General features: G+C 40.1%; 1 protein-coding gene across 2 annotated transcripts in view; it reads right to left on the bottom strand.

The window, feature by feature from the left end:
- Positions 1-380: 380 nt before the first annotated feature.
- LOC101950383 (sodium-dependent neutral amino acid transporter B(0)AT3) overlaps positions 381-17691 on the bottom strand; it is an 80204-nt gene continuing 62893 nt past the window's right edge. For both annotated transcript variants that reach the window (XM_024110234.3, XM_005290075.4), the window contains 3 exons: positions 15864-16023; positions 10129-10291; positions 381-6889 (listed from right to left, as the gene is read on the bottom strand). In XM_024110234.3, the coding sequence (XP_023966002.1) occupies positions 6734-6889; positions 10129-10291; positions 15864-16023 (479 nt within the window). In that variant the 3' untranslated portion in view covers positions 381-6733. The remainder of the gene's footprint in view (positions 6890-10128; positions 10292-15863; positions 16024-17691) is intronic.

Genomic DNA, 17691 nt, shown 5'->3' on the forward strand with positions numbered 1-17691 from the left:
TTAAAATTCTGTAACATTCTGCAAATTTTGACAAAATAACACTATATAATCACCCCAGTTTCAATTATTTTGGTAATTTATTTCAAAATACCTGTCAGTAAGTATGTTTCTAACAATACAGACACACACACACACATTCCCCCAGGAGTAGAGAGTTAAAGAAACCTCTCAGACAGCCCAGTTCCTTTTTCTCTGCCCCCTCTCCCCCCAGAGCCCAACCGAGGGGCCAGACACTCACAGCCCTCCCTCCCAGAGCCCAGCCATGGCCTCCCCAGCCCAGACACTCACACTCCACACACACACACCCCCCAGAGCCCTGGCCCAGACACTAACATCCCCTCCATCTCCAGCCGCGGCCCACCCCAGCCCAGACAGTCACACCCTCTACCCCCTCCCTGAGCCCAGCAATCCAGAGGGAGAAACAGCCTGATGCTGGGTCCCAGGCTTGCACGGAGTTTTCTGTATCCCGCTGCCTGCTTCCTTCAGGGCGTGCTGGGAACTGCAACTGCTGGGAACCCTCCAGTTCCCTCCCCCGCCCACTGACCTTGTCTTCTATTTGTGTGCTGGGCTGGGCCGGGTCCAGTGGCCCCTAGTGGCTGCCAAAATCTCTGCAGCCCATTTCTGTGGAAGGGGAAAGGAAATTCTGCATGCACAGCATTAATTTCTGCAAAATTCTGCATTGCGCAGTGGTGCAGAATTCCTCCAGGAGTAAAGGGGGGGGAGGGTGTTGCAATACAGCTGATCAGGAAGACTCCTGAAATGCCTTAAGAGACTGATCAGGACATGTTAATGTTGTGTTAAAGCAACATGGAGGCTTCTTAAGTTAGCTATTGTATTTATTATTCTTTTAGTTAAACTGTCTTAGTTCAGTCAGGAAATTTTATAAAGGTCTCTAAACAAGGGAAGGTATGTTTCAGCAAAAGTTCTCCAGGAAATATCAAGATGCCACATGTCCTGTATGCTCTTTATGCAACTTGTCTATTCTTGTGAGGTGCTGCATGCTGGGACAGAGAAACAAAGGAGCCCAGGACAGGGCAGTCACAGGCTGCAGCTAGAGAATAGTAGGAAGTTGTATCGTATTTCTGTACATGGTTTATATTCTTAATGAAGGGCTTGTCTTGAAATCTGTTTGCTCATCAGTAAGATGCTACACTGTGTACTGCATTGTCATATATGCTACCAGACTGCTAGAAATCCCTACAGCAAGAACAGATGATTGTGTTCCTATCCTTGTACAACCCACATAACACAGCACAAAAATAATGGGGTTTTCTTTCTTTCTGGGCAGATGCATCTCTCCTCATATCACAGAGAGAGCTGTGGCAATTTTGGTGGATGTAATTCATGCACTAGGCAATACAGCTGTTCCTAACATAATGAAGGGCAGTTGGAGTGCATGCAGATAAATGAAAGAATACAGTTCCAACCCTCTGCCCTCCTTCTGCAGTCACAGGGGAAGTGAAAGCAGCAATAAAAATAGATGTAATATTTAACAAATTAAGAAGAAAATATAAATGCGTACAGATTCACAGTAAGGAAATGCAGACTACTGGTAAGGGAAGCTAAAGTTATCAATGAAATGTCTATGCCTAGTAGGGTTAAATACATCAAATAATTCCTTCTGATTGTATATCAGGAATAAATGAAATTCCAGCAGTGGTATAGGTCTCATACTAGAAAAGGATGGCAAAATTATCTATGATGTAGTAAAATCATAAGTGTTCCATAAATATTTCTATTCTGTATTTTGAAAGAAGCAGGATGACTATTCACATATTCCAGTGATAATGAAGTACTTTCTCGTCTATCAGTAACTAGGGAGGATGGTAAATAGTAACTGTCAAAGTTAAACATTTGGCAAGATTCGATAACTTGCGCCCAGGAATATTAAACGCTCTGTGAACCATTAAAGTTGATTTTTAACAAATGTTGGGATACTGGGGAAATTCCAGAGGACTGCAGAAAAGCTAGTATTGGGCCTATATTTCTTAAGGATAAATGGGGTGAAATGAGGCATCGTTAGGCCTGTTTTCTTGATATCAGTCCTGGGGAAAATCCTGGAAAGACTGATATGGAATACCATCAGTAAAGAATTAAAGGATGGCAACATGAGTAATGCTAGTAAACATGGTTTTACATAAAATAGTTCTTTGTCATGAGAGTCAACATTTGGGGCTAGATCCTCAGACTCAGCTTTACACCACCACTGAGCCAGAGAATGAATAAGAGTTGCTTTATAGGCCAGCGGTAGGGGACTCATCTTGGATGTGGGAGATCCAGGTTCAAATTGTTATTCCAATGACTAATTATTTATACAAACAGATTCAGCAGGAACAGATTCAGCAGGAGTGTTTGTGAGAACCATAGCCTAGTGCTTAAGGCCCTCTCCAGAGGGTTCAAATCCCTGCTTCAGGTCAGGCAAAGGAGCAATTTGAGCTCTGGTTTCCCACATCTTGGCTCTAGCCACTGGTCTAAAAGCTATGAGGGGAAAGCTTTTCCAGCTGTGTTTTTGTGTGGGGCCCAATCTGTTAGCCTCTGAGAATACCTAGGAGAATTTTCAGTAGGAGGGTGGTGAAGCACTGGAATCGATTACCTAGGGAGGTGGTGGAATCTCCTTCCTTAGGTTTTTAAGGTCAGGCTTCACAAAGCCGTGGCTGAGATGATTTAGTTGGGGATTAATCCTGCTTTGAACAGGGGGTTGGACTAGATTACCTCCTGATTCTAATACCTATTAGGTCAGGGTCCACAGGCGAGAATGGTGTGGTAACACCTAGTTTGTGAATATTCCTGGGACTTAGGCATGAGATAAGTGCTGGGCATCAGGATTTATGTGACTATGCAGATGCACAGTGGCATACTTCTAGGCAACTTTATTGGCAGGAATTTTCATAGATTCCAAGACCAGAAGGGACCATTGTGATAATTGTGTCTTACCTCTTGCATAACACAGGACATAGAACTTCCCCAAAATAATTCCTGTTTGAACTAGAGGACATCTTAAAAAAAAAATCCAGACTTGATTTAAAAATTGTCAGTTATGGAGAATCCATCTTGGTAAATTGTCCCAATGGTTAATTACCCTCATTGTCAAAAATGTACGCCTCATTTTCAGTCTGAATTTGTCTAGCTTCAACTTCCAACCGTTGGATCATGTTATATCTTTGTTTGCTAGATTGTAGAGCCCATTATCAAATATTTATTTCCCATGTTGGTACTTGTAAACTGTGATCAAGTCACCCTTTAACCTTCTCTTTGGTAACCTAAATAGATTGAACTCCTGGCATCTATCACTGTAAGGCATTGTCTAATCCTTTAATCTTTCTCGTGTCTCTTCTCTGAACCCTCTTCAATTTATCACCATCCTTTTTTAATTGTGGGCACCAGAACTGGACACAGTATTCCAGCAGTGGTAGCGCCAATACCACATACAGAGATGAAATAACCTCTCTACTTCCAACTGAAGATTTGAGGATTGTGTTAGCCCTTTTGGCTACAGTGTCGCACTGGAAACTCATGTTGAGCTGATTATCTATTGTGACCCGCCCCCAAATCTTTTTGATGGTCACTGCTTCCCAATATATTTATAAATAGACAAGCAAAGGAAAAGGAAAATATTTTCCAAAAACAATCAAAGATGTTTGGTTTTTTAGATGCTAAGTAGTTAACTTATGGAATAATAATGTATTAATATATTAATGAAATAGCTGGTAGAGATGGTCATTGAAACAGTTCATGTTTTAATTTAATTGTAAACCCTTATAAATTCTACGATTGTACATTTTCATTATTCAGAGTCACAATTTATCTTTATTTTAATATTGTGTGCAGATTTTGTATAAATGGTTTTCATGGATTATTTCTGCATACATAGTACTACAAGATAACACCCATGTATCTATGATTTAGAAACATTGAATGGTATTTTATTGTATTCCTTTGCCCTCTGAAGATTCACAAGTTTCTAATTTTATATTATTTACTATTGGATCAAAATTGGATCTTATAAAATCTTTTTGGTGGGTATTTGCTCTTCACAGTTGCTCATTTAGTCTCTACCTTTTAAAATGTAATTTAGAACAAACAATTATGTGCATTATTTCTGATTTTTTTTTAAATTTTAGCTAGGTTTTTGTCCCCAAACCCACTTAGTAAAATTAACTCTCTGGAGCAGTTCAGAATTTGTAAAAAATAATAAAAATATTGAATTCTGATTGATCTCAACTTTATGCTTTGGCTTTTATTATTGTAACAAGAGCCAGGGCTTCAGTGACTGAGGGCTTGTCTTCACTACAGCTGCAGGTCGATCTAAGCTACGCAGTTTGAGTTACATTAGTAGCATAACTCAAGTCGACGTAGCTTAGATCTACTTACCATCAGGGTCCACACTACACTATGTCAACAGAAGACTAGACGCGATAAATTGATCCCCTCTGGATTGATCGCTGCCTGCCGATCCGGCCGGTAGTGAAGATATACCCTTAGATTTCCAAAAAGCCTTTGACAAGGTCCCTCACCAAAGGCTCTTACATAAATTAAGCTGTCATGGGATAAGAGGGAAGATGAGAACTGGTTAAAAGACAGGGAACAAAGGTAGGAATAAATTGCAAATTTTCAGAAGGGAGAGGGGTAACTAGTGGGGTGCCCCAAGGGTCAGTCCTAGGACCAATCCTTTTAATCTTATTCATAAATGATCTAGAGAAAGGGGTAAAAAGTGAGGTGGCAAAGTTTGCAAATGATACTAAACTGCTCAAGATAGTTAAGACCAAAGCAGACTGTGAAGAACTTCAAAAAGATCTCACAAAACAAAGTGATTGGGCAACAAAATGGCAAATGAAATTTAATGTGGATAAATGTAAAGTAATGCACATTGGGAAAAATAACCGTAACTATACATACACTATGATGGGAGCTAATTTAGCTACAACTAATCAGGAAAAAGATCTTGGAGTCATCGTGGATAGTTCTCTGAAGACATCCACGCAGTGTGCAGCAGCAGTCAAGAAAGCAAACAGGAGGTTAGGAGTCATTATAAAGGGGATAGAGAATAAGAGAGAGAATATCTTATTGCCTTTATATAAATCCATGGTATGCCCACATCTTGAATACTGCGTACAGACGTGGTATCCTCAACTCAAAATATATATATACTGGCATTAGAAAAGGTTCAGGGAAGGGCAACTAAAATGCTTAGGTGTTTGGAACAGGTCCCATATGAGGAGAAATTAAAGAGGCTAGGACTTTTCAGCTTGGAAAAGAAGAGAGTAAGGGGGGATATGATAGAGGTATATAAAATCATGAGTGAAAGTGAATAAGGAAAAGTTATTTACTTGTTCCCATAATGTAAGAACTAGGGGCCACCAAATGAAATTAATGGGCAGCAGGTTTAAAACAAATAAAAGGAAGTTCTTCACACAGCGCACAGTCAACTTGTGGAACTCCTTGTCTGAGGAGGTTGTGAAGGCTAGGACTATAACAGGGTTTAAAAGAGAACTGGATAAATTCATGGAGGTTAAGAGTACGTCTACACTTACCTCCGGGTCCGGCGGCAGGCAATCAATGTTCTGGGATCGATTTATCGCGTCTGGTCTAGTGCTTGCCGTCAACACCGGTACTCCAGCTCGGCGAGAGGAGTACGTGGCATCGACGGGGGAGCCTCCGCGCCGCGTCTGGACCTGCGGTAAGTTCGGACTAAGGTACTTCGAATTCAGCTACGTTATTAACGTAGCTGAATTTGCGTACCTTAGTCCGAAGTGGGGGGTTAGTGTGGACCAGGCCTAAGTCTATTAATGGCTATTAGCCAGGATGGGTAAGGAATGGTGTCCCTAGCCTCTGTTTGTCAGAGGGTGGAGATGGATGCCAGGAGAGCGATCACTTGATCATTACCTGTTAGGTTCATTCCCTCTGGGGCACCTGGCATTGGCCACTGTCGGTAGACAGGATACTAGGCTGGATGGACCTTTGGTCTGACCCAGTACGGCCATTCTTATGTTCTTATGAATCCTTAACCCAAAGAGTTTACATTTGAAACCTACAAATAGGCACAGTCCCTGAACTGAGTTGTAGGTGTTTGTTATTGCTGATAGAATTTAGGAACAGATAAGTTTTGATAAGAGGTAAAGGAAAAGTTGGAGGAAGCTTGGTATATAATAATTAGCAAATAGCACCAAGTATAAAGGCACGCTGGGAACAAGATACAAAGATGGCAATGGGTGAAAGGGGCCCAGAGGACAGTCAGGACTGAAACTTGTGTGGCATGAAGGAGCAAGAGAGAGTGTGTAGGATGGACAAGATGTTGTTGGAAACTGGAATTGTGAAGGTGTTTGAAAATGAGAAGGGAAATCGTTGACGTGTACACTGTAGAAAAAACACAGTACTGGCCATTTACAGTTCTCTGAAAAAAACAAGTTCTTGAATTAAAATGTAGATTATTGTACCCAAATGGATTAATATATTGATGCTAATATATCTCTACTATAAGAAATACTTTAGTTGTCAGTGCTGTAAATATGTGTATGGGCATAAAGTGGTCTATTAGAAATTGAGAAAAGGAGAAAAATTAGGGAATAAGGAGATATTGACAGTAATTTAAAGAGAAATACTGATGGTGCTACTGTCTAACAATAAAAATTTGCATATATTTTGTTGATTTATAGTTAGGATGAATACATATTCTTGAACTTTATAAAAAGCATTATCAGTTTCCTGAGGTGCCATTGGAAGTGTTTTCATAGGGTTAGGTTCCTTCCTTCTTTCTCCTTCCTAGCACTTTTTTGATCAGATGATAGAATGCTACCAAAGGTATGAATATACAAGGGAGGACTACCAATAGCACACAAATGGCCAGTATCCAAGCTGGATAGTATTTCTCCTCCTTCATGGGAAAATCTTTCTATGGAGATAAAAATAAATATAATCAATAACTGAAAGATTTCATTACTTACGGCATCAATTTATATATATGGAAAAATAAGAATAAAAATAAGAATAAGAATAAGAATTATGCTAGAAATAAAAACAGGGGACTAGTGACACTGTTACTGTACCTGTTCTTCCAAATTGAAACATGAAGGGTTTTTAATGTATACATTTTACTGTAAACAAATATTTAAACATACAGATTGGCATACTTGAAAAAAGAACAGTATAGAATAAGTTTAGAACAGTATAGAATCAGATAAAACCAATTTTAAAAACAGAAAAATTAAGTTTATATTGAACTTAATCCCATAATTTTCTAACTTCATAAATCAGAAGAATTTTTTTTCCCCTTCAATTTTAGCATTTTCAGTTGTGATTTTAGGTCACAATTTGTCCTTGGCTCTTGTGTGGGTTCAAGAACCCTTCCATTACCTTTGCATGAGGCTTACAAGAACCAAGCAGCAGGCCAAATGCTACCAGGGGGACAAAAGGGACATTTCCCTCCCTGCCTCAAATGATCTTCAAAGAATTCCAAATTATTGTCAGAAAGGCCAAAATATGTACAGAGTTATTCAGTATGAAGCACTGGAATAGCAGCAGATTGGAGAGTCTTCATCCTTTATATAAATTATAAATCACAGCAAAATACTGACACAGTCACCAAATTTTACTTTTTTAAACTCTTACAATCCAAGATTTTCCAGGGGTCCAACTGTCCCTTGAATTTCTGGAAGTTTTTTTTTAAAATAGCTACATCCAGGGACCCCAAAATACTCACTCCATCCCCATAATGGGACACTAGAACTGGCCCTGCCAAGCAGTGTTCCTTCTGTGTGCCCCTACTGAGAAATATCTTCTCAAATGGGACAAAGAAGAAGCAGGGCTAAAGCCCTGCCCACCACTTGCGACAGTTTACAGAGTGGATGAGACAAACAGGAGGCAGCAGGATGCTGTGTGCTAAAGAACAGTGTTATCTGTCATGTCTCCCTGTAGACTGGGGAGCTCAGGGAAGCATAATCCTTCTAGGAAGTACTGCTGAGGTAATATGGGTCTATACTACCCCCCTTTCTATGGCCTTGTTAAGATTGGAGGACTAAGTTGATTGTAAATGAACCAACTGTTTTGAACGAATTGTAACACAAATGATTCAGTGTGTCCATACTACCCATGCTGAATTTTGTTAAAAGACAGCTTCACTTTTGCTCTTTCTCCACACTTGCGCTCAGTTGCAATGTCCTCTCAGTAACTATTGCACAGTACCTGCTACAGCTGCAGATGCTCTGCAGTCTGAAGGATTTTCTGCAGGCAGTGTGGGATACATCTTGGAGCATATGGAACCCTTTATGGAAGGAGTTATCAAAAACTTTCAATATCTCCTGGGAAACGCCCATTATTCTCATGGGGGGTATCCCAGAACTCGCTTGATTTTAGCACAGTTACTAGGCTGTTTTGTAATATGGAGCCCAGGAGGAATGTTCTGTTGTCTTCTTTGCCAAAGAAGAAACGTTTGTGCTGGAGCTTTTGAGGCATCTTCAGTGAGGACATTGTGAGCATTCTAGAGATTCCTGTAGAGAGTCTTTGGCCAATATAAACAGTGCATGCACTTCAACGGGGAAGGTTCTTGCAAGCAGTGCCTGCAAAGTTCATGGCTGCAAGCCATACAGCAAGATGCAGTGTACACTGTGGAATCCTTTTGGAACTAGACTACGGCTACAGTTTGGTGGGACCACATAGTTCTCAAGACCTGGGGTAACTGCAGCACTTCATTTTGAGGAAAGTGACATTCCTGGAATGCTTTGCTGAGCTGGTCCTGACCCTGCAATGGCAGGCAGCTATCTAGGTTAAGTGTTCCCCGCCCTCTTTTGAACACTGAAAAGTGAATAGCAGTTGCCCTGCGGAAGCTGGCCATACCAGATTGCTATTGGTCAGTGGAGAAGTAGCATAAACTTAGGAAGGCAGTGTGGCTTAGTAGACAGAGCACTGCAGTGGGACTTAGAAGACTTGTGTTCTATTACTTGTTCTTCTGCTGGGTAACTTTGGGCAAGTCATAGCCCTTCTGGATTTCTCAGTTTTCCCAGCTCTAAAATAGGGATAACAATACTGACATCCTTTATAAAGTGCTTTGAGACCTACTGATGAAAAACACTATTTTCAAGATATGTAGTATTATTTAATCCACTATGGAGATGTGCAAGAACAACCATCATGTTTTTCAGTGTCATGTGATCAAGGTGTCCAATGTTCTACTACTTAATGAGGGACTAGAGTAGTCTTCCCAAACCATACCAGAACAACTGTGTATCCTGGTGCCCATTCTATGTCGTCTACGTCAAGCCAAAGACTACATTAAAAGATAGGGTATAGCTATTTGATGATACGGACCTTAATAGATCCAAGGACCTCTAGATCAGATGGTCTGGAAAAATGTATGATGTGAGAATTTCTAAGAATTTAGTACTCTTTTAGAGAGAGTCAAATAGAAATCTTTGTAATAATCTTGGGACCAATTGTGATACTGGGGGCCCTGCATAGCCACTGCTATCCTGGATTATGGGACCTTATACTGAAAATGTGCACAAAGCAAATAATATTTAAAAATAATGAAATGTGCAGGCGTCCACTTTTGCACAAATGGACTTGAGAGTAGAGCTGGACAAATAATTGATTTTCAGTTCAGCAGCAAACTGAAAAATCAGAAGTAGTATTTAGTTTGGTTCTGAAAATGTGTGGAATTTGTCAGCAAATTGGAAAAGTCCAGTCAGCTTCAGAAATGTGTGTGTGTTCCCCTCATCACCTTTAGACCAGTTGTTATGGCACTTGCCTTGGGATATGGGGAAAAATCAGCTTTTGAATCCCTGTGCTGAAGTGGGAACATGAACTCATTGCTCTCCCCTCTGAAGTGAGCATCATAACCACCAGGCTATCGACTCTTTGGGGTTGGATTGCTCTCAGTTGCTACTGTTGAAGCTGTTCCATATAAATACTTAAATACTCATTGGGCCAAAACGAAAGACAAATTGACTTTTTAGCATGGTGATTAGGGAGGTAGGAGATATGGATTCAAATGCCTCCTCTGAATCAGGCAGAGAGAAGATTTGAATTACATCTACCACCCAGGTGAGTGCCTTAATTTCGAAGCATCAAGAGATAGGAGAAGATTGTAACAATGTTTTTTGAAAATAAATGGAATAAAAATATTGGACGACATACATATTTAGGATTCCAGGCGCCATAGCTTGGTTGCTTCTGTGTCTGAAGGGTAACAAAGGCAATAAAGACTGTAAGCATTAGCAGAGGGCTAATAATTCTCCATGACACCTGCCAGTAGAAGTTTGGTTGTCGTCCTGTCATCCATTTCACATCCTCACTGAACCTATGAGCCAAATAATGTTTACAATTATTTTTAGATTTATACAATGTTTTTACATTTATATTGAGGAGTATATTATATATTTTATGAGGAGTATATTAAGACATACACGCTTCCACCATTCTTATGTCCTTACCCTGGATTTTAATTAATAACAAAAACCTTTAAGTTACAATTAAGAGGCCAGATCCTCAGCTTGTGATTTCCATACTTTTTAATTATCAGGAGGTAGCAATGTTAGTCTGTATCCACAAAAACAACAAGGAGTCCAGTGGCACCATAAAGACTAACAGATTTATTTGGGCATAAGCTTTCGTGGATAAAAAACCTCACTTCTTCAGATGCCTCATATCTTCAGATGCCTGCATCTGTAATTTTCACTCCATGCATCTGAAGAAATGAGGTTTTTTACCCACAAAAGCTTATGCTCAAATAAATCTGTTAGTCTTTAAGGTGTCACCAGACTCTTTGATACTTTTTAATGTTTGAATTGTTCTGTAAATCTGCTCAGTGGTATGTGTGCACGTGTATTGCTCTTAGAAACCTTATACCAGATGCTCAACTGGAGTCAATGGATGCAACTGTATTTACATCAGCTGAGGATTAAACCACCCCCCAACTAATATAGCACACACAGATCTTAAAAAGAAATTCTCAGTGACCATCCCCTTATCTGTGCCCCTGAGTTGGTGTTACGATGATCATGCCTGAGCCAGTTTGGATATTAGGAAAAACTTTTTCACTAAGAGGGTGGTGAAGCACTGGAATGGGTTACCTAGGGAGGTGGTGAAATCTCCTTCCTTAGAGGTTTTTAAGGTCAGGCCTGACAAAGCCCTGGCTGGGATGATTTAGTTGGGGATTGATCCTGCTTTGAGCAGGGGGTTGGACTAGATGACCTCCTGAGGTCCCTTCTAACCCTGATATTCTATGATTCCACTGAAATCAGGGTCAAAGCTTTGACATTACTGGGAGCTGGCCTGAACTTTCATATGCGTTTTAAACATGATAAATATGAATAATATAATTGCATGTATAGTTGTGTAGTATCGAGTTTGATTTTTTTTTATTACATGAACAGCTTGTTTTAATGTATAGGACAGATTTATAATCTGGAGTGAGAATTATGTTTATTCTATGTTCAAACAGTGGCTTTGTCTCCAATTATATTAGTATAATTAGAGAGAGTTGGAATTATTTTGCTCATTAGAAAATCTGTTTGGATGTATTTATACCTTATGGGTTCTAGGGGCCAGATTAGACGGACAGATTGATGAAATTCAAATACTATTGAATCAAATATATTTTGTGGATAGTATATAGTATTTATGTAAGGCCAGACTTTTTCCAGCCTCTGTATGAATAATATTAAGATATTTTAATGTAGCTAGCTTAGCGGAAGCTATCTACTGAATGCTTAAGGTTCGTTTAGACTGTGTAGTGATTGTGAGTGTTGATGCCGGGAGCACAGTTAAGTTTGCCTGGGTGTCAGTCATTGGCATTTTTTTTTCTACTTAATTGTGTACTTGAGAGATGGGAAGGTGTTTGGTGAGAGAGAGATCTGATTATTAAGGTTGGTGTTAAATTGTTTAGGAAACCTTACCTCTTGATTTACAATTTTTAATTTTTAAATTGATTACAAAATGTTTAATGATATGTCTTCTCATGAATTACACTTAGCAGCTTCCATAGTAATTGAACAACTTTTTATTTAAATACTTATTTTAAAAAAAATTTAATTGAAGTTTCTGTTAAAATTAAAATGGGAAGTGATACCTATAATGCCTGCAAAATCTCTATTCTATATAGATGCTATGTGTCCTATATTTAAGGCTACATTTTATAGTAAAAGTCATGGACAGGTCACAGGCAGTAAACAAAAATTCACGGCCCGTGACCTGTCCATGACTTGTACTGTATACCCCTGACTAAAGCTTGCAGAGCTGGCAGCCCTGGGGGCCGCCGTGGGTGCTCAGGGGAGAGCGGCCCGGGAGGTGCTGTGGGTACTGGGAGGCGGGATTGGCAGGGCTGGCAGGCTCCTTACTTGGCTCCTCACAGCTCCCCAGAAGCGGTGACATGTCTGCCCCTCAGCTCCAAGCTCCGCATGCTGCCTGGACCCAAACACCAGCTTTGCAGTTCCCATTGGCCAGAAACCACGGCCAGTGGGAGCTGTGGGGGGGTAGTGCCTGTGGTCAGAGGCAGCGCGCAGTGGGAGCTGTGGGGGTAGTGCCTGTGGTCAGAGGCAGCGCGCAGAGCTAGGAGCTGAGGGAGGGACATGTTGCCACTTCTGGGGAGCCCCCCAAGGTAAGCACCACCCAGAGCCCTCACCCCCTCCTGCGCCCCAGCCCTGAGCCCCCTCCCACACCCAAAGTCCTGCTGCTGCTTCGGCGGGAGGCGCTGGCCCGAGACTGCCCCAGCAGCATCTGGTGCAGCTGGTTCTGGGGCTGCCCAAGCTGCTCAGGTGGCCCCAGGCCAGCTGCACCGGCCACTGCAGAAATCCTGGAAAGTCATGGAATCCGTGACTTCTGTGACCTCCCTGACAGATTTGCAGCCTTACCTATATTCCATAAAAAACTGATAAAAGAGTAAGAAGTTGGTAAAGTGAGGTACTCAAAAATAAAAATAAATTGTCAAGATTAAGAGTAGTAGTTTTAACCAGACTATTAACAAAATTAAATAATTTTTAAACAATTAAAACAAGAATAATTTGTAAAGTTACTGGGCTCTGTTTTTTGCACTTCATTTCTTGGATTCTCTGATTTCCTTAGCTGTTAAGATATCCAAGGACTAAATCTTGGGGTTTTGATATCTGACCATTACATAGTGGCTTTTGCAGAATTCTATTCCTTGGTAAAATGCAAGGAGAAAGTATAACCGTTTTAAATATATATAAGTCTAGACAATTATAAAGAAAAAGGTGAGCACATAAATTTTAGTCAAAGGATTAATGTCAGGCCACAAGGGAATTAAGCAATCTATATATATATATATATATGCCAAAAGAAAAACAAATATCTTGATATGAAGATTTTCCCCTGATAGATGCAGAAATTTAGACAGAGACAGATGATAGTGAGAGGAGATTTTAAATGGCATTTAAGGTAAAGTGAACAAACAATAGATGAAAAAAGATGTGGATAGATAAGTTTGCTTGTTTCTTGAAGGAGGCCGTGAAGAGAAGAGTGTGCGGAAAGGATTCCTTTCATCCCAGGTACTTAGGGAGCGTCCACATGTGCAGCCCATCTGGGTGTTACACTGGGGACAGTATTTGGTGCTTACTGTAAAGTTCTGAAAAATTTTCAATAAATGGAAAGATACAATAATATATATATTTTTAAAACCCATGTATAACCCATGAAGATGTTCCCTGTCTACAAGGCAGTCAGGCTCACCTAGAACAATAAACCACTTGACTTTTGACTTTCGGACTTCTTTTAGACTTGGATGCACTCATTACCCCATAACCAGGAAGCACCCTCAATTTATTTAATATATATCTGTTTTACAAGTACAACCCCAGACAGGAAGCATACGAAATTAGCCACATTCACAGCAATAGCAAAAAGCACTATCGAAATCAGTAAAGTTATAATATATTACTATTTCATCTCTAATATTCACAGAGTTATAGAAATGTATGTATCCTACAGTAAATGAAAAAAAAATAGGGCAGTCAAATGAGTAAAAAAAAATCGCAATTATTCACGAGATTAAAAAACGTGATTAATCACAGTTTTAATCACACTGTTAAACAGAAATAGAATACCAATTTAAATTTATTATACATATTTTTGGATGTTTTTCTACATTTTCAAATATATTGATTTCAATTACAACACAGAATACAAAGTATACAGTGCTCACTTTATATTATTATTTTTATTACAAATATTTGCACTGTAAAATAGATTAAATAGTATTTTTCAGTTCACCTCATACAAGTACTGTAGTGCAATCTCTTTATTGTGAAAGTGCAACTTACAAATGCAGACTTATTTCTTTTACATAACTGCCCTCAAAAACAAAACAATGTAAAACTTTGCAGCCTACAAATCCACTCAGTCCTACTTCTAGTTCAGTCAGTCACTAAGACAAATAAGTTTGTTTACATTTATGGGAGATAATGTTGCCCACTTCTTATTTACAGTGTCACTTGAAAGTGAGAACAGGCGGGTTCTGCTTGATAACAATCCAAAGCAGTGAGGACCAACGCATCTTAATTTTCATCATCTGAGTCAGATGCCACCAGCAGAAGGTTGATTTTCTTTTTTGGTGGTTCAGGTTCTTTAGTTACAAGAGCAACACTCCAATGCAGAAAGACTTCTGACAGCATGTTCCACACCTCATCAGTCTCAGATTTTGGAAGGCATTTCAGATTCTTAGACCTTGAGTCGAGTGCTATAGCTATCTTTAGAAATCTCATATTGGTACCCTCTTTGTGTTTTTTGTCAAATCTGCAGTGAAAGGCTTGGTCTACACTAAACCCCCAAATCGAACTAAGGTACGCAACTTCAGCTACATGAATAACGTAGCTGAAGTCGACGTACCTTAGTTCGAACTTACCACGGTCCAGACCCGGCAGGCAGGCTCCCCCGTCGACTCCGCGTACTCCTCGCGGCAAGCAGGATTACCGGAGTCGACGGGGAGCACTTCTGAGTTCGATTTATCGCGTCCAGACAAGACGCGATAAATCGAACCCAGAAGTTCGATTGCCTGCCGCCGAACCAGCGCGTAAGTATAGACAAGCCCAAAGTGTTCTTAAATAAACAACATATGCTAGGTCATGATCCGAGACTGTCATAACACAAAATATATGGCAGAATGCGGGTAAAACCATAGAGCAGGAGACATACAATTCTCCCCTGAGGAGTTCAGTGACAAAATTTAATCAATGCATTATTTTTTTAATGTGTGTTATCAGCATGGAAGCATGTCCTCTGAAATGGTGGTCGAAGTATGAAGGGGGAATGCAAATGTTTAACATATCTGGCAAATAATACCTTGCAACGCTGGCTACACCAGTGCCATGTGAACACTGTTCTCACTTTCTGGTGACACTGTAAATAAGAAATGGGCAACATTATCTCCTGTAATGTAAACAAACTTGTTTGACTTAGCGATCATCTGAACAAGCAGTAGGACTGAGTGGACTTGTAGGCTCTAAAGTTTTACATTGTTTTGTTTCCAAGTGCAGTTATGTTAAAAAAAATTCTACATGTATAAGTTGCACTTTCACGATAGAGATTGCACTACAGGACTTGTAGGAGGTGAATTCAAAAAGACAATTTCTTATGTTTATCTTTCTTACACTGTGAATATTTGTAATAAAAATAATATAAAGTGAGCACTGAACACTTTGTATTCTGTATTGTAATTTAAATCAATATACTTTGAAAATGTAAAAATGTAGAAAATAAATTTAAATGGGTATTCTATTATTGTTTAACAGTGCGATTAAAACTGCTATTAATCACAACTAATTTTTTTTAATCTAGTAATTTGTTTTGCATTAATCGTTTGAGTTAGCTGTGATTAATTGACAGTCCTAAAAAAAAATCCAAACTTGTTCCCAGTTTACCTTTTAATTCCATAAACATAGACAACACCAGTCACTTCAAAGAAAGCGATGATTAGCAAAGGCAAGGAACCCGCATAACTGTCAAAAACTTCAAGCCAGTAACTGCCAGACCTCAGGGTAAAACATAGAGCTGTCACAAAGGAGACCAGGCATATTACACCTAAATAAAAAAGTTATTTCTGTTAATAAAGAATACATGGTGGGTACTCTGTTCAGATATGGTTAATATTTTTGCTCTCATTTTAACACTTTTATCCAACAAACTTTTGTATGGAGCTATAACTTGCTATCTCAGTGTAAGCAACAGTTAAATTCAAAGTACTACATTGTTTGGGGAATTAATACACAGGCCAAATTCTCCCTGGCATTTTGGCCAAGAGATGCTGGAGTAACCGGCCACAGGAAAATCAGTATAGTGCAGGAGGATCCTCTAGAGTGTAGAGCAGGTGTGGCAGTTTTTTGTCAGAGCCCTCAGCTGCCTGTGGCCAATGTGAGAGGTGTGGCTAGGGCTTTTCTGCAGACTGGTAATCGCTGACTCCTGTAAAGACCCCTTGGGGCAAATGGCTTCCAGCATAATTTAGAATGGCCCTCAGCTGCCTTAATTTATACTGCGGAACTGGCCCCAAAACAACCCAGGATTGTGAACTCTTGAGTCCCTAGTCTCCTGAAGTTGGGCTGTGTGCTCTGAATGGAAGATCTCAGCCTGTATGACACTGTAGCACAGTGTATACATAAGGGTAAGGGCTAACTGTGCATTAGCTAGAGGTCAAGGCGTAGTATTGGGCCAGAGAAGAAAAGAAGTAGTTCCATTTTAATGTCATTTTTATCTGGAAAGGGGAAAGAGCTTTTGAAACATGGGTGTGCTAAGACAAGGATGGTCACAAATGCTCTTTTTAGTAGTGCAAATGTCAAATCATACTCCCATGACCACTGAAATGGTCTTCTCATCCAACCTATGCAGAACTCATCAATGGAACTTCAGTACAGATGCTTACAAAACTCTGTAAATCTACCAGTATCTGGAGAATTTTCCAGTTCTGTATTGCTTCGTTTTTCTTTCTGTCAGTCAAAATCCTGCATTGTGGTAATCTCTGATTCCTGTAAAGACTCCTTGGGGCAAAATCCCCTCCTCACTAATTGTGTGCCCAGAGTAATTTTTTTAATAGCGCACATTTCCTTGTGTTCATTTTCAGATCAGCACCCGTATCCTTATTGCAGACCTTTTGTAAATGTATCAATTCTTGCTCAAAAGATTTATCATGAACTAGGATCCAAGTGTAATAGGCTTAGGCTAGGTCTACACTACCCGCCTGAATCGGCAGGTAGAAATCGATCTCTCGGGGATCAGATTATCGCGTCTCGTCAGGACGTGACAATCGATCCCCGAATCAATGCTCTTACTCCACCAGCAGAGGTGGCAGTAAGCGCCGTCGACGGGGAGCTGCGGAGGTCAATTTTGCCGCTGTCCTCACAGCGGGGTAAGTTGGCTCCGATAGGTCGAATTCAGCTACGCTATTTGCGTAGCTGAATTTGCGTATCTTAAATCGACTCCCTCCCGTAGTGAAGACTTGCCCTCAGAGAGAGAGAGAGATGGAATGCAATACTCTCTCTAAAAGCTTCAGCAGTGGCAAGGACATTGCATAAACCCAGAGCTATTACTTTAAATTTCCACAGGCCTTGTCCTGCTGTGAAAGCAGTCTTTCCCCTGTCCTTTGGATCCATTTCCAGTTGCCAATAATCACTTTTAAACTCCAGTGAGGAAAGCCAAACAGAACCTGCTACAGCACCAATGCCCAGTTCCCTGGGAGCAATTCTGCTTCACTAATTG

Source organism: Chrysemys picta, chromosome 2 (genome assembly GCF_011386835.1).
Source record: "Chrysemys picta bellii isolate R12L10 chromosome 2, ASM1138683v2, whole genome shotgun sequence".
In the NCBI taxonomy this organism is placed as follows: Eukaryota; Metazoa; Chordata; order Testudines; family Emydidae; genus Chrysemys; species Chrysemys picta.